The sequence below is a fragment of the Somniosus microcephalus genome, chromosome 22 (genome assembly GCF_052327205.1).
Source record: "Somniosus microcephalus isolate GS21.2 chromosome 22, FLI_Smic_1.0, whole genome shotgun sequence".
Lineage (NCBI taxonomy): Eukaryota > Metazoa > Chordata > Chondrichthyes > Squaliformes > Somniosidae > Somniosus > Somniosus microcephalus.
In genome coordinates, this window is record NC_141008.1 from 35,077,851 (window position 1) to 35,103,555 (window position 25,705).

General features: G+C 48.0%; 1 protein-coding gene across 1 annotated transcript in view; it reads left to right on the forward strand.

Annotated features, from left to right (window-relative positions):
* LOC147102168 (syntaxin-1A) overlaps window positions 1-14,094 on the forward strand; it is a 256,279-nt gene extending 242,185 nt beyond the window's left edge. Inside the window, exon 10 of the mRNA XM_085964451.1 lies at window positions 1,456-14,094. Coding sequence (XP_085820577.1) covers window positions 1,456-1,536 — 81 coding nt within the window. The 3' untranslated portion in view covers window positions 1,537-14,094. The remainder of the gene's footprint in view (window positions 1-1,455) is intronic.
* Window positions 14,095-25,705: the final 11,611 nt, after the last annotated feature.

A 25,705-nucleotide genomic window follows, 5' to 3' on the forward strand; every position in this document is an offset into this window, starting at 1 on the left:
CATTGTCAGCAGTGACGAAAGCTACTTGAAAGCCACTAAATAACAGCAAAGGCGAGGCTGCTAAAACAGTAGTGTACTGCAGGGGAACGAGTTAAATGAGCTCACTTTAATAACAAAAGCAATACCATTTATCCTTGAAGCTAAAATGTATTATTGCTGCGGGAGCAATGAACCCAATTACGGTGTGGATCCTCTTTCCTGTCTCTCTCTGTCACGGGACACGTGTGCATCATGTGGCTGTAAAACTACAGCACTGCTCAGTATGTGCGGATAATGTGGTCATTCTGCAGGTGGCTCATCCCTTCTTCCTATATGTTATCCTGTTCTTCTTGCATCTACATTGCAGCTCTCGCTTTCTCCATTTATGAAGAACTGGCTCACTGTTTTTGCATGATTGTATATTTTATGGCTGCTTTGTTATTACTTTATAAAGCGTAATATTTAGAAAACGTTTTTCTAAACTCATGCAACTCATTTACGAGGTGTGCGGGAGGTGGATGGTGACTCACTCTGTGGGAGGCAGTTGAACATTTCTGACAGACCGGCAAGAGTTTGAGAAGCTGATCATTTCATCGGCATCACGGGATGAAAGGAACTCAGGTTTGAAATGTGGGCTAGACCTTCACGGAGAGAGTAGACAGCCTTACATAGTGAGCCTATTATTGGTCACAATACCATGCAGTGCCTGATGAAGGGGATCAGGCTGAAGGTGAGTACCACACATAGCAGTGGCCTCGTGAGTAGTATCATGATATGGTATCAGCAACTAGTGTGTGAATGCCAGTCTCCATATTCCGAAACCAGCTCCTTTTTCCAAATCTGCACATCATCCTGCAACTGGACAGCACAGCACCAAGCAGTTGGGTCAATGGGTAACCAGTTAGCCAGCGTATCAGTCAGGAGCCAGTTAACTAAAGTCAAAGGTTTACAAAAAAATTATACATTGAGGTTAAAAGATAATAAAGCAACAAACCTCCTGCCTTCCCCGCTGCTTCAGGTTAGTGTTAATGTGAAGAGTTTGTAATGAGTGGGATTGTAATGTCAGATGTTTGTTAATGTGAGACGTGTTATAATGTGGGGGGGGAGGAGGGTGGTTAATGTGTGAGGGGCTTTACAGTGTGGGGGATTTGGAGTGTGATGGTTGGAATTTGAGGTGTGTTGATGCTTAGAATGAGAGTGTGTTTAGTGTGGGAGGTTTGTTTAGTGTGGGAGGTTTGTAATAGGGGACTTGTGTTGTGAGGTGGGTTTGTAATGTGAAGAGTGTGTTAAAATGAGGGGGTAGTAAGTATTATTAAGGCAATTTGTTAATGTAAAGGGAAGATTTTAATCTATGGTTGGAATTGTTCATCTTCCATTCTGTAAAGATCCTGAATTAATTCAATATAAAATAAAAGCTCCAGAACTAACCCTTTCTCCTCTTCTTCCTGTCATGCTGCTTGGATTTGGGGACTGCAGAAGAAGATTATGATCATTATATGCTGTGTGGTGCTGGGGGTCGTCATCGCCTCCACAGTTGGGGGAGTATTTGGATTTTGAAAAACACAAAATAGGAGAGAATCCACCAATGTGATGTGGGCAGTTCAGCTACTTTGTGAGATGAAGTGACTTTCACTCGGTAACACTGAGAACGGTTTCTCTGCATGACTATCTAGCATTACTTCCTTTACTGGTCCTGCTCTTTCTGGCTGTTAAGGTATGGTAACATTTCTTTTCTCTTTAATTTTTTTTTTCAATGATGCGCTGTTTGCCATAAACACATGAAAATTTGGCCCTGGAAAAAAAAACTTCATATTTAAAGGGATTGCTCTTAACCCATTGATTGCCAAAGCCAAAGAAAGCCCAGTTAACACCAACAGACACAGCGGCTGGAGTCGACATTTTATAATAAGATACTGATCACAAAAAGGCAATATCTTTTTTAGAAACTCAATTAGTGTGCACAAGCTTTCAAATCTTGTCAAGGTTGGAAGAATGCAGTGATCCAACATCTCATCAGCACAATGGTACCCACTGGACTAGGCTGAAAGCCATTACCCCAACAGCATGTGTTCTGTGGAAATTCTTATCTTCATAATAACACTTCCATAGATGGAGGAGTGATCTGGTCTGGGAAAGTTTTGCTCTAATTGTATGACTTGATGTTTGCTACTGTGGGTGAGGACCACGAGGCTGTCTTTGAAGCCTCTCTTCTGATCTCAGCCTTACTCCTTTGCTAATTACAGTATTTTTCATTCGCTGTCATTTCTTCATGTGAAGAAGAATCGCTGATGAAGATTTCTCTCAAGTGGTGCTATCGCTCCCTGTGATGTTAGAGAAAAGGCTGACAAGATCTGAAGAGTATCTTTAAAGGATTCGGCTCTTTTTTAAAAAAAAAAGTGAAATGAGGTTGAAACAATTCAAATAAGTTTTCATCAATTTTTTTAATGTATTCTGGTCTGACAAAAAAAAATCAGGAACCAGGCAGGTGAACCGTCAACAGTTCTACCAGTCAAAAATAAATTCTTCCAGCCAGGAAGCAGAAACCCTTAGAAAGCGTGTGCTTCACATCCATCCTCTCTAATGTCATGAAAGGTACCCTCAGCGAGGAGCAGCTTCCTTCTCCTATTTAACATATGTCCTAAACAGATGAAGCTCTCATTTTAACATCTATAAAGGGCTTGTGTTGGGAGATTTTGTACCTTGTCTATAATCAGTTTTCCTGCTTTAGGGTTCTAGTTTCTTTTAATTCCATGTGACAAGCTTTCGTTCTGGCTGGTTTACACATGTTTTTCACTTGTGCAGTTTTACCAAGAATACACAAATGCAACTAGGTATCAAAGGGCTTGAAAGAGCAGTTAGTCAAGACTTGCCAGTTACCATCAAACTGCACTCTGGTTTGGCAGCTCCTTTGGGTTGTTGAGGTGATCAGTCTGCATGTGGTGCAGAAAGTTCTGTTGCCAAGTTTCTTCCAGTCTTAAGTTAGAAATAAATTTTATTTATGCAATTCATGTATGAACAAAAATGTAACCGGATTTTTAAAATTCCAGCTTTTTGTCGTCTATTCCAGCAGTGGTGATGCAAGAAGGCTTCCTACGCAGGGCGCTGACACGGTGCCATTAATCAAATCACTAAAAGTCCCAGATCACTTACTTGTACGTTCCAGTTTTTATGTTTTAACTTTCCATTTTTAGCTATCCAGTTCCATCAGCCTCTGTTGTGTTCACCTCGCACCTCAATATCTTACACATCGAGATATTTCCAATTCTGCAACTCTGTTTCCTATGTTCTTACCATTAGTATAAAAAACGGAGTTTCTCACTGTTTTATTATTACATTGCCCTATTTCTACCCCTTGTTTTTTCCATACCATTTACTTGTAAGCACTTTCCCTTGGGTTTCAACTCAAGAAGGGTGTTGAGGGACAGACCTGTATTAATGGTGGTGTTGTTTTCACCTTGACATCAATGCACTTCACACACTCCCAGTGCAGTCACACGCTGAGTGGCTATCAGTAGCAAGAAACTTGGCTGATTTTCCCTTCTTAGCCCAGTCGTGCTGAGGTCAGCTACAGTCACCAACTGGGTTGAGATCTGCTAACTCCACATAGACCAGGTTAAACCTGGGGACCTTCCTTATGTGGACAGCTTGGCTATTCTTAACCAACTGATCTACTGGGGCAGCTTCCAGTAGGTAACTATAAGTAGAAAGAAGTCAGTAAAAACTTTCAGAAGCCAGGACAGAATCTGAAACTGGAGCATGCTAATGAGACAAGAGACTACAAAGATTAAACAAAATTCCCCTGTTTCTAACTGTAGATAAATTGAAAGGTCACACACTAAAACCATCTGACTTAAGTTGCTTTGTGTTCACGTTCTGAAGTTATAAATATCAGGAATAGTCTGGCTGACGCATGCAATGTACACTCCTTCAAACAAAACCAGTGTTATCTGCATAAGCACAGTTTGCATTATTCACATAGAGACTAAAGCCAAGACTTTGCACAGTAAGGACTGAGATCCCTCAGCTGCACAACCATTATTGAAATTACTTCTTGTTCCCTTTAAGTACTTTTGTATCACCAATGTGATGATAGCTGACTGCTGATGTGCAGGTCTTGCAGAGGCTATTCTGGATCTAATCTTTAGTAATCACTCACTTGAACTCGCATGTAAGTGGCCTAGCAGCAGTGAAATGCTGTGTGTCTCCCGATCTTTCAGAATTCCGACCTCCTCTGGTAAATGTGTTGAGCCAGTTCAGTGCATCAGTGTGCAAAACAGTGTTACGCTGTGAGCACACTGAAGTATGGGGCCAGTTCAGTGACAAAATGGGCAATTGCCAATTAGATGCGAGCCATTAAATAAAGTTAGTAAGTCCAGTGCCAAAATAGTTGGGGAAAAAACCTATTCAGTTCACTGCTCCAAAAATGTGCAGCATGGTCTCGGTGCATCTAATCAACCGCCAGCCACCAAGTGGGAGATGGATGCCAGACTCAAATATGTCTGGAGAGAAATGAGGGTGAGGTGATTTTTGTGGTACTCCCCCAAGCCCCAGACTGCACCGGGTCACAATGTAGAAGGGCCTCTTACTATCTTGATATTGCTGCAATCTCTTGGGTCAAAAAGATACCAACTAAATGTAGGGGAAAATAAAGGCAAAAAAAAGACCAAGAAAATAATGGAAAAGCTCTGTGTTTATACTAATGGTTGGAACACAGGAAAGATGTCTGCAAACGGGACAACATAAAATGAGTTGTAATATGGAAGGGGCAGAGACCTGGTTAAACCATGACATTGACTGTGAGCCTAAAGTACCAGGGCAAAGAGTATACAGAAGGGATAGGCACTGCAGCAAAGTGGGTGTTTGGGGGGAGGGGGAGGTTGTGTCAATATGGGTAAGCAAGGCATGTAAAAAGGTCAGAACATTAATTGACTTTCAAATTACTCGGGTGTTACCTCGAAAGCAACCAAGGAAAAACGAAAATGAGCACTTGTTTCTAAAAGTGGTGCAGGATTGTCTCTTACTCCGTTTGACTCACAGGCAATGCAGGCTATTCTGGATCTAATCTTTAGTAATTACCCAGGAATGATGTATAAGGCAGTTGTAGGAAAACATCTAGGAGAGTGCCGGCTTCTTCCAGAAGGCAAACTGAGGAGCTAAAGAAAATATTAGAAAAAGATTACAAGAGGGACCCGAAAAAGCACTCATGTTAATAGCAGAAGAAAGGTCAAAGAACAAGAAGGTCTGTTGAAGGATAAATTGGGAGAAACTATACATGATTGTCAGGATATGGCAGAGACATTGAATGGTTTCTTCACATCAGTTTCCACAAAGGAGAACTGTAGACAAATTCTAGTAAATGGGGCAAAGTGATATGTATAACAAATATAGGAGTCCGTAAATAATGTGTTATAGAGAAACTGGAAGAATTAAATATCGGCAAAACTCCTGGGCCAGATGGAATACATTCTTAAGTACTCAAGGAATTAAAGAAGGAAATTATTGATGGTTTGGTTGATATTTTTCAGAGTTCCATAAATACCAGGAAGTACCAAGGTCGCCAGGGTGGTAAATCTAGTTCCAATATTCAAAAAAGTAGTAAGATGCAAACATGGTAATCACAGGCCAGTTACCCTAACATCCATAGTGGAGAAAAATGTTTTGAGGGCATTCTAAAGGATGTAATAAATGAACATTTAAATAACACAAGTATCACAAGGTAAAGTACAGTCACCATGGTTTCAGAAGTAATAGCCTTAAAAACCTACTGGAATTCTGCAGGGGGGAAATAAGCTAGTGAACAAGAATTTTCAAAAGATACAGTATTTGATGAGGTTCCTGACATGAGACTAGAAAGGAAGCTGAAGATTCATGATGCAAAGCTCTGTGGGATATTAATGGATAGAAAGGAGATAGGTTATCTTCAAGAGATTTGGATCAATTATTTAGATGGTCTGAGATATGGCAAGAGGATTTTATTCTGGATAAATTTAGAGTATTGCATCTAGGAAGAGGTGATAGTGAATATATTTACAAGACAAAATTTCTGCTGCAGCATATCAAACTCCTAGAGTTTCAGCTGGTCTTATTAAAGGGTGGGAACATTCAAGAAGGGATAACACGAATGGGAATCCAGTGGCAGAACCCAAATAGAAAAGGATTTGGGAGTGATCATACTCTGAAAGCATTTAGTCAGTGCAAGGTGGTTATTAATCAGGCGAACCAGATCCTGGGTCTCATCTGGAGGTCACTGGACTACAAGTCATAAGTTTTGGACAGATAAATGGTGATGCCAATTCTGGAGCATGGATACAGTTTGGATAACCCTACATCGAAAAGGATATATATGTATTAGAAAGTGTTCCGAGAAGAGTGACCAGAATGATTCCATGCCTTAGAGAACTAAGTTATGAAGTAATGTTCGAGCAACTATATTTATTTTCATTGGTAAATACTGAGGGAAGACTAGATTCATGTCTTCAAAATAATGAAAGGTATAGATAAAGTTGAAATAAACAACATATTTAACAAGGGCAAAGAGCACAGAACCAGAGGGAAAAAGAAAATTCTAATTCAAAAGAAAATGTACAAACCTTGAGCAAGGTTAAAGAATAGAAACAAATCACCCCCCCGCCCGCCCGCCCCGGATAATGGATGTGTGCAATAAACTGTCAGAGAAGAGCGTTGATTCAAGATCGATTGGCATCTTTGAAAAGGAGTCACATCATTCTCTGTTGAGAATTGGGATTAAAAGTTATATAGGTACTTAACAACACATGACTTTTTTTTCATGGGAGGTCAGAGAGGAATTTACTAAGGGAGAGATCAACAGGTGGTGTGGGAGGCAAGTGCATGATAGAATAATCTGACATAGACTGGATGAAGAGGGCCAATGGCTGAATGACATTTTCTTGCTTTGTATTGTCTTATGTTTTCACTCCTAGTTCCCTAATCTTTAATTTATGTCCCTTGGTATTTAAACTCTTCATCAAAGTGAGCAATTTGCCTGAATCGATTTCTTTCACAATCTTGAAAGCTTCAATAAATTCCCCTTAAAGTCTCATTATTTTTCTGAGGAAACGAGCTCTACTTATTTAATCTCTCCTCCAAACTTAAATTTCTGATACCCAGAATCATATTTGTTGCTCTGCTCTGTACCCTCTCGGTAGCATTTATCCTATGATCACATGGCCAGTACTCTGGGACAAGGGTTTCCTCTGTTTGCCACTTGCACCTGCATCTTTATGTACAAATTTACTACAAATAGCAAACAGGAAATCTTCCCTTGATGATCAGACCAGATTAGATTTAGGTCAACGTCTTGAGCTCTGCTCAACACACCACAAAAAAACAGATTTACATTACAAAGGATACAGAAAACAACACGACTGATCCCAGTGTAAAGGGAACGAGCTACCAGGGAAGAATGGAGAAACTGAAGCTTCATAGCCTGGAAAGAAGGTAGATAAGGGGGAATATTACTCGTCAGAAAAGTAGAACATAATGGAAATTAGGGAATGTAACATAGCAACAAAAAAATCGAGTAGTAAAGTTATGTGCAAAAATGTGGGAATGTTAAAATATAATTAGATGCGATGATGGAAGATTGAATTCACTAGAGGGATGGGCTTTTATAGGAAAGTTCATGTATTAGAGGGATGGCTTTTGAGGAGAGATTTAATGCACTAGGGAGATGGGCTTCAATAGGAAAGTTTATGTGCTAAAGAATTGGGCTTCAGTGAGATTGAATGTACCGGAGGGATGGACTACAATGGAAGAGTTAATATACGGAATAGATCAAATGCTGTTTTCTCAGATTGTTCTTATACAGCAGCGATAAATTTATATTCTCTTGTTAATATAACCCAGTACCTCATTTGTCTTTCTAATAGAACTAAGCACTATGTTGACAGTTTCTTATCCACTATAATTTCTAGATATCTCTCCTGATCAGCCAGCAGGACCACCATGTGATGCATACACTCCCCCTTTTTATTCCTTTCTCCCACCGTAATTATTTTCTGCTCTTCCACATTGAACTATATTTTGCCATCTATCAGCCCAGTTCCTAAGAGATCTAAATCATTCTAAACCTGGTTGTATTGTTCCTCATTTATTCTGCATCCCATTTTCCTATTGCTTGCAAACTATAGATTTTTCTAACTACACTTTTCTAAATTATTCATGCATATTACTAATAGAAAAGGCCCCAGTACTGATCATATTTAATAGTTCTGCTATTTCTTTATCCCTGGATTCCAGTTTCTCACTTATTATGAAGTGGACCAATATTTATCACCCATTGTACTCTTTTTATATTCAAATAACCCTTAATTGTTATTTGAGATGTTCTCAGAAGACTAACATTCAACATTTTGTTTGGCTTCTCTTGTTACTAACTAAAGCCATCTGTTTATCCCTAATACTATTTTTTCCATCCCTATTTAACCATGTCCTCCTTCGTTGCCCTTTAATGTATTTTGATATTGGCTATAATTAATTTCAATTGTTTCCTTACAAATAGTTCTTCAAATACTTATACTTTTCTAAGGAAGATTTCTAAATGATTAATTTTTCAGTTAACCTTTAAGTCCTTGTGTATTCCCCTCACTCTGCTCTTTTAAAGTCTAGTATTTTCTATCATTGGCCTTTCTTCCATGATATGTTATGAGTATGGAGTTGCTATAGTCCTTCAACGGGGAACTTGACAAGTTCCTGAGAGACAAGATCACTCCCAGTTACAAGGAGTAAATTACTAGTTAGTTGTGAAGTATGTTGATTCATGCCCAGGCACAATCTCCTGGTGCTTACTCGGTTGCCTTGGGAATTGGAGAGGAGTTTGTCAGAGTTTTTCCTGAATTGCCTGCAGTTTGTTTTTTTATCTGTCCCAAGAAATAGCATGGTATTGCTGGGAGGGGAAGGGGTGGCGGGGTGAGGTAAACAGTGTACAAGGTTATGCTATTGACTGGATGGGGTGGGCTTAATGGGGCTTATACCATTTCTTGCCTTTTTCGTACGATCTTGTATCCTCAAATATTTCAGTGTAATTTATATTATTATAACTGGATCCTGGATGCTTCCTTATGTATGATTGATGTACCATACCTGTTTCATTGTTAAAGATCAGACCCAGAATAGCCTCTGCCTGTTTTGGCTGCACAACAATCCTGCACCACTTTTAGAAACACGTGCTCCTCTTTTCCAGAAATTATGTGGATAATTTAAGAGTCAATTAATGTTCTGACCTTTTTCCATGCCTCACTTACCCATATTGGCACAGGACCACCTGCTTTGTTGCAATATCTGTCCTTTCTCTCTACTTTTTGCCCTGGCGTTTTAGTCTCCCAAATCAATGTCATTTAACCAGGTGTCTGCTCTTCCTGTTACATCATACATTTTTTCCAATCTGCAAACTTGTTTCCAAACGTGCTTCTAATATTAGTATACACACGCTGCACTTTTCCTTCTCTTACTTTTTCTGCTTTCTTTTTGCCCTTTGTTCTTTCTCTTCAACTTTTACCCATAAACACTTTCTATGCACATAGAAATACAATAAATAGCTTTACATACCATCCCCATGGCATTACTGAACCCCTGTATAAACTAGTATTAAAACTGATCAAGTCATTTTCTGTATTGGCTGCCATACAAAATAACTGATAATCAGTATGATAGAGAACCAAATCTGAATTCAGAGTGCTTGTCTCTACCTTGTTCACTGGTTTGAAGCAGGTCCTACTGCCCTTATTCTCTCCACGCACAATGAACAGGAAACCGACAGCCAGGTAGCTGGTCATCTCAGCTCCTCTCCCTAATTGCACCTCATTTCATTTATTTATTCAGGTTTTCTCTCAGAATTCTTAACTGTGCTTTCAGCAGGATAACATTTAACTGTGTATCAGTGAACCTCACAATTAACTGTCTGGGGTGTGGGCGAGGGAACTGCACACACCAAGTAAGGAACCTCTCTCTCTCGAAAGGAATCCATACCCCAAATATTGTCTCCAGAGTCAGTCGGTGGAGCCTGCAGCTGTCACCAAAGAATATCTGGCTTTTAATATTTCAAGTTAATTCATCAAATGACCCAAGCACAGACAGATGCACTGGAACCCTGGTGAGGCCATTTCAAATGCACCTGAACACTTGCTAGAGACATCTAAGAGTAGAAGAGCATGTCATGTCAATTAGCTTTCACTGTGGCCTCATCCGCAGATTAAGAAATACGTCCTGCAACATACATCTATGAAGTGTTACCTCTTTTATTCTCACTGCCTCATAAGCAAGTCCAGCCAACATTAAACAGGACTGATTCCAGTCCTGCTGATGGTGGGAATTAGCTGATTCCGAATAAGTAAGTACAAATAAAAAGAAATTGCAAATCAAATAAAAAACAAAAGACTTGGAATGTACACAGCAGGCCACTCAGCTTCTGTAAGAAAAGGCAGGGTCATGTTTCAGCTGTGGACCCTTCAGATCCGGAGACGACAAGATGAGTGAGCTCTTTAACTGAACTGAACAAAGCAAAAGGGTTGGAGGAAGAGAATTAAATACATAAAATAGCTGGGGCTAGCGCACAGAGAGCAGACTCTCACAGGCAGGGGCATGCAGTTCTCAACAGATGATTAGGCACTAACCATTTAGTGGTACTAGATGGTTTCAGTTTTTGACCAATGTGAGTGGTCTTCATTATTTCCCAAAGTTGATGGTAATGGGTCCCATAACTAATTCCCCGTGTCTTCTCACCTCTGTGCTCTGAGTGCTGCTAGTCCACTTCAAAAGTGCATTTCGCAATGTCCATGTGTTCACTTCTGAATGCCTTTCTTAAGACTGGGACAGTCTGGTTCTGACACATTTTCTGACTTCCCACACTGCCGTTTCCATATTATTGTTTTTTTCTGTTGCCTGCTACTGACTTTTTGTAATACAGGACTCCTTTGGCTGAGACCTGTAGTCACCACATTGTTGCTGTCTTCAGCTACAAGCTTCAGCTCCATAGAGACTGCTCAATGGGCATTCCATTGGGCTTGCCAATGGCTGTCATGGATTTAGAGGATCAAGGGAAGTTTAGGCAGAGGGCAGAAAGGCAAGTGCGCTTGCAACTTGGGAGTTTGGCACCCAGCTGGAATTGACCTAGAAATGTTTTACGACTCGGGCACACCCATTTGGTTATGTCTGAGGAGACTTGTCTTTGCTGTCTCCACTTCACGAGGGAGGCTGTGACAGAATGATGCCGTCTGGAATCTGACCCGCAGAGAAGATCTAGTGCAATTAGTGCCCTGACGATTGGTATGAATCTCACCACAACAACTTGCATCTATATAGAGCCTTTAACGTAATAAAACAACCCAGGGTACTTTACAGGAGTGTAATCAGACAAATATTGACACCGAGCCAAAGAAGGAGATATTAGGACAGATTGGTCAAAGAGGTAGGTTTTAAGGAGGGTCTTAGTGGAGAGGCAGAAAGGTTTAGGGAGGGAATTCCAGAGCTTAGGGCCTAGACAGCTGAAGGCATGGTCACCACTAGTGGGATGAGGGAGTGGGGGTGTACAAGAGCCCAGAGTAGGAGGAACACACAGTTCTTGGGTTGTAGGGCTGGAGGAAGTTACAGAGGGATTTGAATGCAAGGATTGAATTTTAACATAGCTGGATCCTTTCAAGCTATCACTTGTGCCATTTGCCACATTATACAGATTTCAGTCCACTAACTTATGTCACAGTACCTTTGTCCATTTCCCATTGGAAAGGAGGCAACAACACAAGAGGGTGAAGCACCTTATCAGGTGACGGGCTTCCCTGAAGTGTAAGATTCAATTGATGGTACAATTTCAACAATCAAGGTCTGCAATAACAATCTTCCAGCTTAATGCAGGTGAATGCGCTATATCCAGCAACAGTCAGGATGACTTAACTTTGCCGCAGTCCACTTTGTCAGCACTATTTCAAGCAGCAGACAGACTGGGTAAATTACTGCAAGGAGACTAGAGCTACCCGCTGGAGCCCTGGTCATTAACACCACTGAGGAGCCGAGGCCAACCGAAAGTACAGTGACTCCATCTGAATAGTGGTGGAATATACAGCCAGCATGCTGAAGTGCATTGGGATGCTTTGTATGTTAAAGGCAAAATATAAATCAGCTGAGATGCTGCTTTAAAGTTCTGATAACTGCCTGTAATTACTGTGTCTTGTATAATTTGGCAATTCATTCAGCTGAGGATCAGCAAGGTCAGCCTGGGCTCTTCACAGAATCACAGAAACCCCACAGTGCAGATAGAGGCCATTTCGGCCCATCGAGCCTGCACCGACACATATCCCACCCAATCCCCGTAACCCCTACACCTAACACATATCCCCATTTAATCCCCCTAACACTAAGGGTCAATTTATCATAGCCAATCAACCTAACCCGCACATCTTTGGACTGTGGGAGGAAACCGGAGCACCCGGAGGAAACCCACGCAAACACGGGGAGAATGTGCAAACTCCACACACACAGTCGCCCGAGGCCGGATTCGAACCCGGGTCCCTGGCGCTGTGAGGCAACAGTGCTAACCACTATGCCACCGTGCTGCCCTGAGGAGAAGGAAGAGGAGGATTGTGAAATGACCGAGGCTGATGTGCAGCCAGGAAAACTGGTGCATCAATCATTGATTGACATAACTTTCCAGTAAAAGTACACTGTGACCCTGCACTAATGGTCCTCGCACCCTTGCTATATTATAGGAGCCCTATTAACAACATGCCGGGCCTAATCACTTTTGCTGCTATCCCTGTCTGCTTCGCCCCCCCTGCAAAATTCATATGACCCCTGCTGACAAATTACCCAGTATAATCCAAAGAGAGTGCAACCAGTATACTTCCCTACTCAAGTTTTGTGTCTTGCTTCAATGTGTATTTCCCTACTGCTTGTCCTTGGTGAGAATGTAGGGTGGGTTGTATTTTCTACCTAATCTTATGCTCTTTCTAAGTGCCACATCACTGAGAGGAGTAAGTATGGTGACAGGCTGCTCCCAATGGAGACCTGGGGGTAGCGATTCTCTCTGTTAGATCACCAAATAACCTGTAACTACTGCTGGCACTTTGGTGTTTGTGCTGGCTGGGTGCTTCTGTCCATGGCCTACGTCTTCTGTGGTCCTCTGAGGAGGCCTGCTGGATGAGGAAGATGGAGCATCAGCCAGAGAGGTAAATGCCTTGTGTGCTTCTTATCGCTAAGCCCCAGCTGTTGGGTGCCGCTTGCAAATGATCAAGGATCAGCGTGGGGACAGATCCTTGGCCACCACTCAGGAGTGTCAAGTCTACCAGCAAGGTCCTCTCCAGCTGATCTCCAACCCCACCCCCCCCCAAGAATTGAGAGGCTCCAGCAAAATGCAGCTAAAGGTCTCAGCAGCAGTAGATACAATGTTGCCCAGCAACACTACCTCTGCAGTTGGGCCTTCTGCAGATCACCCACCTAGAGTGACGATTCGTTCCATGATGGTCTGCAGGTTTCTAAAATCCCCTCACATATCTATATAGATGTCAGAATACCACCATCATATATTCTCCTCCATTCCATGTAGGGGGTGCTGAAGATTCTCAATGGACTACATGAAGCACTTATGCTGATTAAGTTCAGCTTTGTTTGCAGCCCCTGTTTGGACCCACAGCAGATGCCGGTCTGGATCTAGCCCTTCCTCTTGTTGCTGCTCATCTGCTGCCTTTAAACATTAGCCTTGGATCAGTAGTTGCACTCTCACCTCTAAGTCAGAAGGTTGTGGGTTTGAACCCCACTCTAGGACTTGAGTATATAACCTAAGTTGACACAAAGGTACTAAGGGGGTGCTGCATTGTGGTGCCATCTTTTGGATGAGACATTAAACAGGTAGATGTAAATGATCCCATGGCACTACTTGTCTCTCAATCAACATCATCAAAAATAGATTCACTAGTTATTCATCTTATTGCTGTTTGTTGCACCTGGTGTAAATTGACTGCCTTGTTTGTCTACATAACAATAATGATACACTTCAAAGGTAATTTATTGGCCACAAAGTGCTTTGGGATGTTCTGAGGATGTGAAAGGTGCTATATAAATGCAAGTTTGTTCTTTATTTGTCCACTTGCTCCTCCTCACTGGTGCTAGGTGCTTCCCAATGAGCTCCCTCAGGACTCTGTCGGACTTCCTTGAAGTGGATGTTTCTGTGCTGGTGCCTGTATGTTGGAGTGCTTAACAGGTGCCCATGTGATGGGCTTGCTCCCTGGTATTAGTTGTATCATCTTTGAAGCCCTCTACCAAAAGAAAAAAGGGATTTGTATTTGCATGAGATGTGCAGCAAAAGGCTGTGCACACAGTGCCATTCTGCTCAGGGGGTGGTGTCTATCTATGTGACTTGCCGGGCGAGTTTGAATAGCTGGCAAGAAAAACTGAAAGCGCTTACCTTGTTGGGCTACCACATAGTCACCAAGCTTTCTTTCTGTGGGCTCCACCCTCCAGTAATTTGGAGGGCAGGGTCCTTATGGTGAATGAGGTAGCCTGGTGGACAGTCAGCCACCAGAGTGACTCTCTCGTCGTGGACAACCTTCTTCTTTAAAAATAGATGGTTTCAGCATAAGGACATAACACGAGTAACATCCTAAAGATCTACCTCCATTCACTTGGTATGAAAGGACAACTTTAGAGCACTCAAGTAGTTTTACGAGCCATACTAACTTGGTAGCAAAACATGCAACAGTATGTGAGTCAAAGGAAGCCTTTCCCTTTGGCAGCCAGCCAGCTGCTGCTGCAGCTTTATAGATGTGGTAGTTATAGGATTGTAAGATGTGAGGGGTGGGGCAAATGTTTTGCCTGCTGCATTTTGTGGGCTCATTGTTTTGTGACATTTCTTTCCCATGAACTGGCACGTTTTAGTCAACCCTAACGTGGCACTCTTCTCATTTGATCCCATGACCCAGTGGGAGACTGCATTCCGTCAGGTAGCCACTTCCTGCCATGCTTGCTGCACACTGGTTCAGTTGGGAACGTTCCCCTCAGCTCCAAGATTGACTCTCATCTTCTGCACATTGTGCAGCAACACATTCAGCCTCTCCTTGTAGGAGGTGGCACTCCTACTACTTGCTCCTGCCACCATCACAGCAGATTAACTAGCCATTCACCTTATTTTGTGGGACTATGAAAATTGAACAGCAGCAGCCCTTTAAGCGACGCTGCACTCTCCATTTCCTGTCCACCTGTTGCTATAGTATTCCATGTGCATGAGGAAAACATGTAGGAAGCATATTTAAATTAGGTGACGTCAATGAATCAAACAAGGCTGCAGACCACTCGAGCACATGCAATTGCCACGAGCACAGGTGCATTTTCTCTGTGACCACGAAATTGGCCTGGAGGTGAAAGCTGTTGCGTAATGTACGTAGATCATTAGTGAACCTTTGGCTTAGGGGTAGCATTCCCACCCGAGTCAGAAGGTGCAGGATTTGAATCCCACTCCAGACAGTCCCAGGGAGTGGAGTCCGTAGCTCTGGCTCTGAATTCTCGGTTGACATCTCAGTGGATACTCGCGTCCAGTGGGTGCCCCCCCGCCCTCCCCCAAATCACATGGGCTGTGGGAACCCATGAATCCCTCCCGCAGTATACGACTAACCACCCTATCGGTTGGTAGAAAGATAGCTGCGGCCATGGAAGGAGCATTCACTTCATGGCCTGTCAGACTGTTAATGAGACCGTGAATCCTTCCACTACTTCACACTATTCTCCAAGGGAAGAGTGTGAAGATATGAAAACAACAACATCACAGTGAGCCAATGAAGGGGTATTAACAGAACAAGTGTGACTGCCGCTTCTTTATTCAGTGCCAATGGGCCTACTCTCTGTTTCCAGCCTTTTCTGTATTTATTTTCACTTCTTTCCAGTTTTCCAAATACCTGCTTATCAATTCAACTCTCTTCCTTCCAGTTTCCCTATTTGTTTTGTTCCCATTCCATTAAATAGCCTATCTCATCAGACAGATCAACAGAAGGGCCTGCTGTGTAATTGCAGCATTTTCTGCTTTTTTTGTCCTGAATAAAATGTGTTGCATCTTTATGGTGTCACACGCAAATGCTTCAGTGTTATTTTAGCAAGCTGATGTCATGACATCACAAACCTAACCTTTTACCGCAGCCCCCTTTAAACCACAACACGGCACACAGCCTCCTGGGGAAACTGCTTAACCTTTGCAAGACGGTGAAATGTTCCCAAGAGCCTCTTAAACAGTTACTACATATTACAGCTGATTCTGCACTCCCAGTACTTGAAGGGAGTGCAGGTTGAAATCAGGACAATAACACTGTAGCCCCAACTCTGCACTGCCTGAGGGTGGCTGCTGGGAGCATGGATTGGCCCTATTGTGTGTGAAGTCAGGACCAAGCCAACTGTTTTTAGGCTTGAGCTCCTCAGCTGCCTGCAGATTAAAAGTATTTGTTGGTAAGATAATGCAGACAGAGTGGCCTCCTCTCAACCACCTTCCCTGCAGCCCTTGAGTAAAAGTGTTTTGGAAAGTACGCTGCCATTCTCTTCACTTTACTAATCGCTGTAACTGTCCCTGCATCATTGCAGCCAGCAGAAAGCTCACCGTTCTATCAACCTGCTTCAGTGGTAAAGCAATAGCACAATCTCTTGGACCAAAGCAATCAGCTTTTGTACAGTAATCTCCAGTAATTAGTATCATCAATGACTGAATCGCTTACCCCTGTCTGGCAGTTGCCCCTTTGCTGAAACAACCAAGCCAAGCCCAATCCTGCCCTCATCTCAATACCCACGTGTACTTTCTACAAGGGGTTCAGTGGACTGTAATCAGAACCAGGGACCTTGGCTGATCTTTCGCCTCTCTAACTCGGGAGCTGTGATCCCTTCCTACCACCACCACCTCCTTGCCACTACTATGCACTTCACACATTTTCTTGGAAAATTAGCCCTACATTTCTGAGCACCAAGCCTCCCATTGGACTCCTATATGCTCTTCCTGGTAACTGCAGGGTTAAATATCACACTGTGCAGGGATGACATTAAGGGGAAGATTTCCTGTGTATCATCATAAACTCAATGATTTGATTGTACAAAGCACACACAGAACAACTCTAAATGAGGTCAGGGAAGTGAGTGGAGCTTCAGACCAGAGTGCTGGTTTCAGTTAAAGGTGAATAAGATCTCTAGTCTGGAGCAGGGTTCATGCAGAGTCTAGCAGACGGCTACTTATCACATTAACAGATCCTGTCTCAATGAGTTTCTGACAAACAGGCTGGTGATTGAATGGTTCCTAGAAACACATTCAGGATGTCTCCTAGCAGAGTACGTAGAGTAGCAGGTGATGGAGCGGATATGAAGGTGCGTACATCCCAGTTTCTTTCCACCTCCCCCTACTACAGGGTAACAATACATCAAGAAAACCACAGCGGGAAAGTGAGAATCCAAGACTACCGATTAAAAATTCTTGGTCAGGAAGCCGCTGGATTCTGTCATTTCATCCACGTCGCCCAAGCACAGCGAGCAGATCTGGCTCACTGGTTAATCTCATGATTTTTTTAAAAATTGCCTATTGCCCTGACTTAGCACCCTGCGTTGCTTGAAGACCTTATTGTACGTCTAAGGCCAATGTTCTGTGCCAATTATCTGGTGTTTGGTATTTTAGCTGCTTATGAATGTACATGAGAAAGTCACCAGCCTGTGACTGAGCAGACATGAAGCCTGGCTCAGCTCAGCTCCTGTCTGCCCCACATGTACAGCACAAACTGTAGCCAGGCTCGGCTCAGCTCCAGTCTGCCCCCCATGTATAGCACAAACTGAAGCCTGGGCTTGTGAACCTGCTGCATCTGCCAGTTAACAAATTGTTTGCACGTTAGCCTAAGAAAAGCAATGTTTTGTCTTGTGTCTGTGATTAGTTTGGTTTGGGCTTATCTGTCTCAAAATAAATGTGATGTCCAAACTCTGTACTTTGAAAAGTAAAAGCCTGGATGAGAATGTTCTTTAGAAATTGGGAGTTTCAATCTGCACCCATTACACTTTCTAAACACGTCTCTGATTCTGACATTTGGTAAAATATGCACTGGAGAAGCCCTTAAACATTCTTTCATTTGCGCCTATATCAGAGCTGGAGATAAAAGCAACTCCGCGCTTGAACATTTGCAGCCTTTTTATTATTTTAATCAAAATGTTAAATTGGCACAAGCACAGGATGGGCTGAACTAGAACCTGCCCCACACCCTCCCCCCAAGTGAAAAGCACAAGTGTGGAGAATGTCACAGGGCAGTTTGTGGAAGCAAAATGTTCAAAATTGGATCAGTGAATAAAATCAGCTGGCAGGGCTGTGCAGCTGGCAACCTTACTGCTCTGACCCTCAGTGACTCTGCTGCTCTCAGTTACTCTGTCCTCCATTGCGCCACTCCTCTCTGACCCCTGTTATTCTACTCTCTGTTGCTCTTCCCCCCACTGCTTCCATTATTACTCCCTTCGATTATTCTTCTCAAGCCCCCTCTGTGACCTTTCTCTTCTGTTACTCACAGTTTACAGCTGTGGTTTCTGCTGTCATTTAAGACGCTGGTGACCACAGTTAAGTGTTATCTCACTTTCTCACTGACTTCACTCCAGTGGTAATGCTGGGACTAACAATCTGTTCCTTAAAACCTAACAGTTGAAAGCAGTACTTCAAAAAAAGATAACAGCTAAGAGTCACGCTCCAATTCACTGCCAGATGTGGATGGGTTCAGACAAGAGCAGGTGTGCAAGCATCCCATCCCCTGCTGCTGCTCTGGGCTGTGCCAACTGAGGAGAGACAACCCCAGGGCTCAAGGTAGCTGCATCATGAGCAAGGTCAGAGCGGCTGGGTTAGGTGCCCATTGTAGGAGGGAGAGGTAGGGTTAGGTGCCCACAGTGGGAGGGAGAGGTAGGGTTAGGTGCCCGCTTTGGGTAGGGAGAGGTAGGGTTAGGTGCCCACGGTGGGAGGGAGAGGTAGGGTTAGGTGCCCATTGTAGGAGGGAGAGGTAGGGTTAGGTGCCCACAGTGGGAGGGAGAGGCAGGGTTAGGTGCCCGCTTTGGGTAGGGAGAGGTAGGGTTAGGTGCCCACGGTGGGAGGGAGAGGTAGGGTTAGGTGCCCACAGTGGGAGGGAGAGGTAGGGCTAGGTGCCCACAGTGGGAGGGAGAGGTAGGGTTAGGTACCCACAGTGGGAGGGAGAGGTAGGGCTAGGTGCCCACAGTGGGAGGGAGAGGTAGGGTTAGGTGCCCACAGTGGGAGGGAGAGGTAGGGTTAGGTGCCCATTGTAAGAGGGAGAGGTAGGGTTAGGTGCCCACGGTGGGAGAGAGAGGTAGGGTTACGTGCCCACAGTGGGAGGGAGAGGTAGGGTTAGGTGCCCACAGTGGGAGGGAGAGGTAGGGTTAGGTGCCCACAGTGGGAGGGAGAGGCAGGGTTAGGTGCCCACGGTGGGAGGGAGAGGTAGGGTTAGGTGCCCACAGTGGGAGGGAGAGGTAGGGCTAGGTGCCCACAGTGGGAAGGTGAGGTAGGGCTAGGTGCCCACAGTGGGAGGGAGAGGTAGGGTTAGGTGCCCACAGTGGGGGGGAGAGGTAGGGTTAGGTGCCCGCTTTGGGTAGGGAGCAGTTGGTTTAGGAGCCCACTGCATGAGAGAGTGGTAGAGTTAGGTGCCCACTGTGGGAGGGAGTGGCGGGGTTAGCTGCCCACAGTGGAAGGGAGAGGTAGGGTTAGGTACCCACAGTGGGAAGGAGAGGTAGGGCTAGGTGCCCACAGTGGGAAGGTGAGGTAGGGTTAGGTGCCCACAGTGGGAGGGAGAGGTAGGGTTAGGTGCCCACAGTGGGAGGGAGAGGTAGGGTTAGGTGCCCACAGTGGGAGGGAGAGGTAGGGTTAGGTGCCCACAGTGGGAGGGAGAGGTAGGGTTAGGTGCCCACAGTCGGAGGGAGAGGTAAGCTTAGGTGCCCACAGCGGGAGGGAGAGGTAAGGTTAGCTGCCCACAGTGGGAGGGAGAGGTAGGGTTAGGTGCCCACAGTGGGAGGGAGAGGTAGGGCTAGGTGCCCACAGTGGGAGGGAGAGGTAGGGCTAGGTGCCCTCAGTGGGAGGGAGAGGTAGGGTTAGGTGCCCACAGTGGGAGGGAGAGGTAGGGTTAGGTGCCCACAGTGGGAGGGAGAGGTAGGGTTAGGTGCCCACAGTGGAACGGAGAGGTAGGGCTAGGTGCCCACAGTGGGAGGGAGAGGTAGGGTTAGGTGCCCACAGTGGGAGGGAGAGGTAGGGTTAGGTGCCCACAGTGGGAGGGAGAGGTAGGGTTAGGTGCCCACAGTGGGAGGGAGAGGTAGGGTTAGGTGCCCACAATGGGAGGGAGAGGTAGGGCTAGGTGCCCACAGTGGGAGGGAGAGGTAGGGTTAGGTGCCCACAATGGGAGGGAGAGGTAGGGTTAGGTGCCCACAGTGGGAGGGAGAGGTAGGGTTAGGTGCCCACAGTGGGAGGGAGAGGTAGGGTTAGGTGCCCACAGTGGGAGGGAGAGGTAGGGTTAGGTGCCCACAGTGGGAGGGAGAGGTAGGGTTAGGTGCCCACAGTGGGAGGGAGAGGTAGGGTTAGGTGCCCACAGTGGGAGGGAGAGGTAGGGTTAGGTGGTCACAGTGGGAGGGAGAGGTAGGGTTAGGTGCCCACAGTGGGAGGGAGAGGTAGGGTTAGGTGCCCACAGTGGGAGGGAGGGGTAGAGTTAGGTGCCCACAGTGGGAGGGAGAGGTAGGGCTAGGTGCCCACAGTGGGAGGGAGTGGCGGGGTTAGCTGCCCACAGTGGAAGGGAGAGGTAGGGTTAGGTACCCACAGTGGGAAGGAGAAGTAGGGCTAGGTGCCCACAGTGGGAAGGTGAGGTAGGGTTAGGTGCCCACAGTGGGAGGGAGAGGTAGGGTTAGGTGCCCACAGTGGGAGGGAGAGGTAGGGTTAGGTACCCACAGTGGGAGGGAGAGGTAGGGCTAGGTGCCCACAGTGGGAGGGAGAGGTAGGGTTAGGTGCCCACAGTGGGAGGGAGAGGTAGGGTTAGGTGCCCACAGTGGGAGGGAGAGGTAGGGCTAGGTGCCCACAGTGGGAGGGAGAGGTAGGGTTAGGTGCCCACAGTGGGAGGGAGAGGTAGGGTTAGGTGCCCACAGTGGGAGGGAGAGGTAGGGTTAGGTGCCCACAGTCGGAGGGAGAGGTAAGGTTAGGTGCCCACAGTGGGAGGGAGAGGTAGGGTTAGGTGCCCACAGTGGGAGGGAGAGGTAGGGTTAGGTGCCCACAGTGGGAGGGAGAGGTAGGGCTAGGTGCCCACAGTGGGAGGGAGAGGTAGGTCTAGGTGCCCACAGTGGGAGGGAGAGGTAGGGTTAGGGGCCCACAGTGGAAGGGAGAGGTAGGGCTAGGTGCCCACAGTGGGAGGGAGAGGTAGGGTTAGGTGCCCACAGTGGGAGGGAGAGGTAGAGTTAGGTGCCCACAGTGGGAGGGAGAGGTAGGGTTAGGTGCCCACAGTGGGAGGGAGAGGTAGGGTTAGGTGCCCACGGGGAGGGAGAGGTCGGGTTAGGTGCCCACAGTGGGAGGGAGAGGTAGGGTTAGGTGCCCACGGGGAGGGAGAGGTAGGGTTAGGTGCCCACAGTGGGAGGGAGAGGTAGGGTTAGGTGCACACAGTGGGAGGGAGAGGTAGGGTTAGGTACCCACAGTGGGAGGGAGAGGTAGGGTTAGGTGCCCACAATGGGAGGGAGAGGTAGGGCGAGGTGCCCACAGTGGGAGGGAGAGGTAGGGTTAGGTGCCCACAGTGGGAGGGAGAGGTAGGGTTAGGTGCCCACAGTGGGAGGGAGAGGTAGGGTTAGGTGCCCACAGTGGGAGGGAGAGGTAGGGTTAGGTGCTCACAGTGGGAGGGAGAGATAGGGTTAGGTGCCCACAGTGGGAGGGAGAGGTAGAGTTAGGTGCCCACAGTGGGAGGGAGAGGTAGGGCTAGGTGCCCACAGTGGGAGGGAGTGGCGGGGTTAGCTGCCCACAGTGGAAGGGAGAGGTAGGGCTAGGTACCCACAGTGGGAGGGAGAGGTAGGGCTAGGTGCCCACTGTGGGAGGGAGTGGCGGGGTTAGCTGCCCACAGTGGAAGGGAGAGGTAGGGTTAGGTGCCCACAGTGGGAGGGAGAGGTAGGGCTAGGTGCCCACAGTGGGAGGGAGAGGTAGGGTTAGGTGCCCACAGTGGGAGGGAGGGGTAGGGCTAGGTGCCCACAGTGGGAGGGAGAGGTAGGGCTAGGTGCCCACAGTGGGAGGGAGTGGCGGGGTTAGCTGCCCACAGTGGAAGGGAGAGGTAGGGTTAGGTACCCACAGTGGGAAGGAGAGGTAGAGCTAGGTGCCCACAGTGGGAAGGTGAGGTAGGGTTAGGTGCCCACAGTGGGAGGGAGAGGTATGGTTAGGTGCCCACAGTGGGAGGGAGAGGTAGGTTTAGGTGCCCACAGTGGGAGGGAGAGGTAGGGCTAGGTGCCCACAGTGGGAGGGAGAGGTAGGGCTAGGTGCCCACAGTGGGAGGGAGAGGTAGGGTTAGGTGCCCACAGTGGGAGGGAGAGGTAGGGTTAGGTGCCCACAGTGGGAGGGAGAGGTAGGGTTAGGTGCCCACAGTGGAAGGGAGAGGTAGGGCTAGGTGCCCACAGTGGAAGGGAGAGGTAGGGCTAGGTGCCCACAGTGGGAGGGAGAGGTAGGGTTAGGTGCCCACAGTGGGAGGCAGAGGTAGGTAAGGTGCCCACAGTGGGAGGGAGAGGTAGGGTTAGGTGCCCACAGTGGGAGGGAGAGGTAGGGTTAGCTGCCCACAGTGGGAGGGAGAGGTAGGGTTAGGTGCCCACAATGGGAGGGAGAGGTAGGGCTAGGTGCCCACAGTGGGAGGGAGAGGTAGGGTTAAGTGCCCACAATGGGAGGGAGAGGTAGGGTTAGGTGCCCACAGTGGGAGGGAGAGGTAGGGTTAGGTGCCCACAGTGGGAGGGAGAGGTAGGGTTAGTTGCCCACAGTGGGAGGGAGAGGTAGGGTTAGGTGCCCACAGTGGGAGGGAGAGGTAGGGCTAGGTGCCCACAGTGGGAGGGAGAGGTAGGGTTAGGTGCCCACAGTGGGAGGGAGAGGTAGGGTTAGGTGCCCACAGTGGGAGGGAGAGGTAGGGCTAGGTGCCCACAGTGGGAGGGAGAGGTAGGGTTAGGTGGTCACAGTGGGAGGGAGAGGTAGGGTTAGGTGCCCACAGTGGGAGGGAGAGGTAGGGTTAGGTGCCCACAGTGGGAGGGAGGGGTAGAGTTAGGTGCCCACAGTGGGAGGGAGAGGTAGGGCTAGGTGCCCACAGTGGGAGGGAGTGGCGGGGTTAGCTGCCCACAGTGGAAGGGAGAGGTAGGGTTAGGTACCCACAGTGGGAAGGAGAAGTAGGGCTAGGTGCCCACAGTGGGAAGGTGAGGTAGGGTTAGGTGCCCACAGTGGGAGGGAGAGGTAGGGTTAGGTGCCCACAGTGGGAGGGAGAATTAGGGTTAGGTACCCACAGTGGGAGGGAGAGGTAGGGCTAGGTGCCCACAGTGGGAGGGAGAGGTAGGGTTAGGTGCCCACAGTGGGAGGGAGAGGTAGGGTTAGGTGCCCACAGTGGGAGGGAGAGGTAGGGTTAGGTGCCCACAGTGGGAGGGAGAGGTAGGGTTAGGTGCCCACGGGGAGGGAGAGGTAGGGTTAGGTGCCCACAGTGGGAGGGAGAGGTAGGGTTAGGTGCCCACGGGGAGGGAGAGATAGGGTTAGGTGCCCACAGTGGGAGGGAGAGGTAGGGTTAGGTGCCCACAATGGGAGGGAGAGGTAGGGCTAGGTGCCCACAGTGGGAGGGAGAGGTAGGATTAGGTGCTCACAGTGGGAGGGAGAGGTAGGGTTAGGTGCCCACAGTGGGAGGGAGAGGTAGGGTTAGGTGCCCACAGTGGGAGGGAGGGGTAGAGTTAGGTGCCCACAGTGGGAGGGAGAGGTAGGGCTAGGTGCCCACAGTGGGAGGGAGTGGCGGGGTTAGCTGCCCACAGTGGAAGGGAGAGGTAGGGTTAGGTACCCACAGTGGGAAGGAGAGGTCGGGCTAGGTGCCCACAGTGGGAAGGTGAGGTAGGGTTAGCTGCCCACAGTGGGAGGGAGAGGTAGGGTTAGGTGCCCACAGTGGGAGGGAGAGGTAGGGCTAGGTGCCCACAGTGGGAGGGAGAGGTAGGTCTAGGTGCCCACAGTGGGAGGGAGAGGTAGGGTTAGGTGCCCACAGTGGAAGGGAGAGGTAGGGCTAGGTGCTCACAGTGGGAGGGAGAGGTAGGGTTAGGTGCCCACAGTGGGAGGGAGAGGTAGATTTAGGTGCCCACAGTGGGAGGGAGAGGTAGATTTAGGTGCCCACAGTGGGAGGGAGAGGTAGGGTTAGGTGCCCACAGTGGGAGGGAGAGGTAGGGTTAGGTGCCCACAGTGGGAGGGAGAGGTAGGGTTAGGTGCCCACAGTGGGAGGGAGAGGTAGGGTTAGGTGCCCACGGGGAGGGAGTGGTAGGGTTAGGTGCCCACAGTGGGAGGGAGAGGTAGGGTTAGGTGCCCACAGTGGGGGGGAGAGGTCGGGTTAGGTGCCCACAGTGGGAGGGAGAGGTAGGGTTAGGTGCCCACAGTGGGAGGGAGAGGTAGGGCTAGGTGCCCACAGTGGGAGGGAGAGGTAGGTCTAGGTGCCCACAGTGGGAGGGAGAGGTAGGGTTAGGTGCCCACAGTGGAAGGGAGAGGTAGGGCTAGGTGCCCACAGTGGGAGGGAGAGGTAGGGTTAGGTGCCCACAGTGGGAGGGAGAGGTAGAGTTAGGTGCCCACAGTGGGAGGGAGAGGTAGGGTTAGGTGCCCACAGTGGGAGGGAGAGGTAGGGTTAGGTGCCCACGGGGAGGGAGAGGTAGGGTTAGGTGCCCACAGTGGGAGGGAGAGGTAGGGTTAGGTGCCCACGGGGAGGGAGAGGTAGGGTTAGGTGCCCACAGTGGGAGGGAGAGGTAGGGTTAGGTGCCCACAATGGGAGGGAGAGGTAGGGCTAGGTGCCCACAGTGGGAGGGAGAGGTAGGATTAGGTGCTCACAGTGGGAGGGAGAGGTAGGGTTAGGTGCCCACAGTGGGAGGGAGAGGTAGGGTTAGGTGCCCACAGTGGGAGGGAGGGGTAGAGTTAGGTGCCCACAGTGGGAGGGAGAGGTAGGGCTAGGTGCCCACAGTGGGAGGGAGTGGCGGGGTTAGCTGCCCACAGTGGAAGGGAGAGGTAGGGTTAGGTACCCACAGTGGGAAGGAGAGGTCGGGCTAGGTGCCCACAGTGGGAAGGTGAGGTAGGGTTAGCTGCCCACAGTGGGAGGGAGAGGTAGGGTTAGGTGCCCACAGTGGGAGGGAGAGGTAGGGCTAGGTGCCCACAGTGGGAGGGAGAGGTAGGTCTAGGTGCCCACAGTGGGAGGGAGAGGTAGGGTTAGGTGCCCACAGTGGAAGGGAGAGGTAGGGCTAGGTGCTCACAGTGGGAGGGAGAGGTAGGGTTAGGTGCCCACAGTGGGAGGGAGAGGTAGATTTAGGTGCCCACAGTGGGAGGGAGAGGTAGATTTAGGTGCCCACAGTGGGAGGGAGAGGTAGGGTTAGGTGCCCACAGTGGGAGGGAGAGGTAGGGTTAGGTGCCCACAGTGGGAGGGAGAGGTAGGGTTAGGTGCCCACAGTGGGAGGGAGAGGTAGGGTTAGGTGCCCACGGGGAGGGAGTGGTAGGGTTAGGTGCCCACAGTGGGAGGGAGAG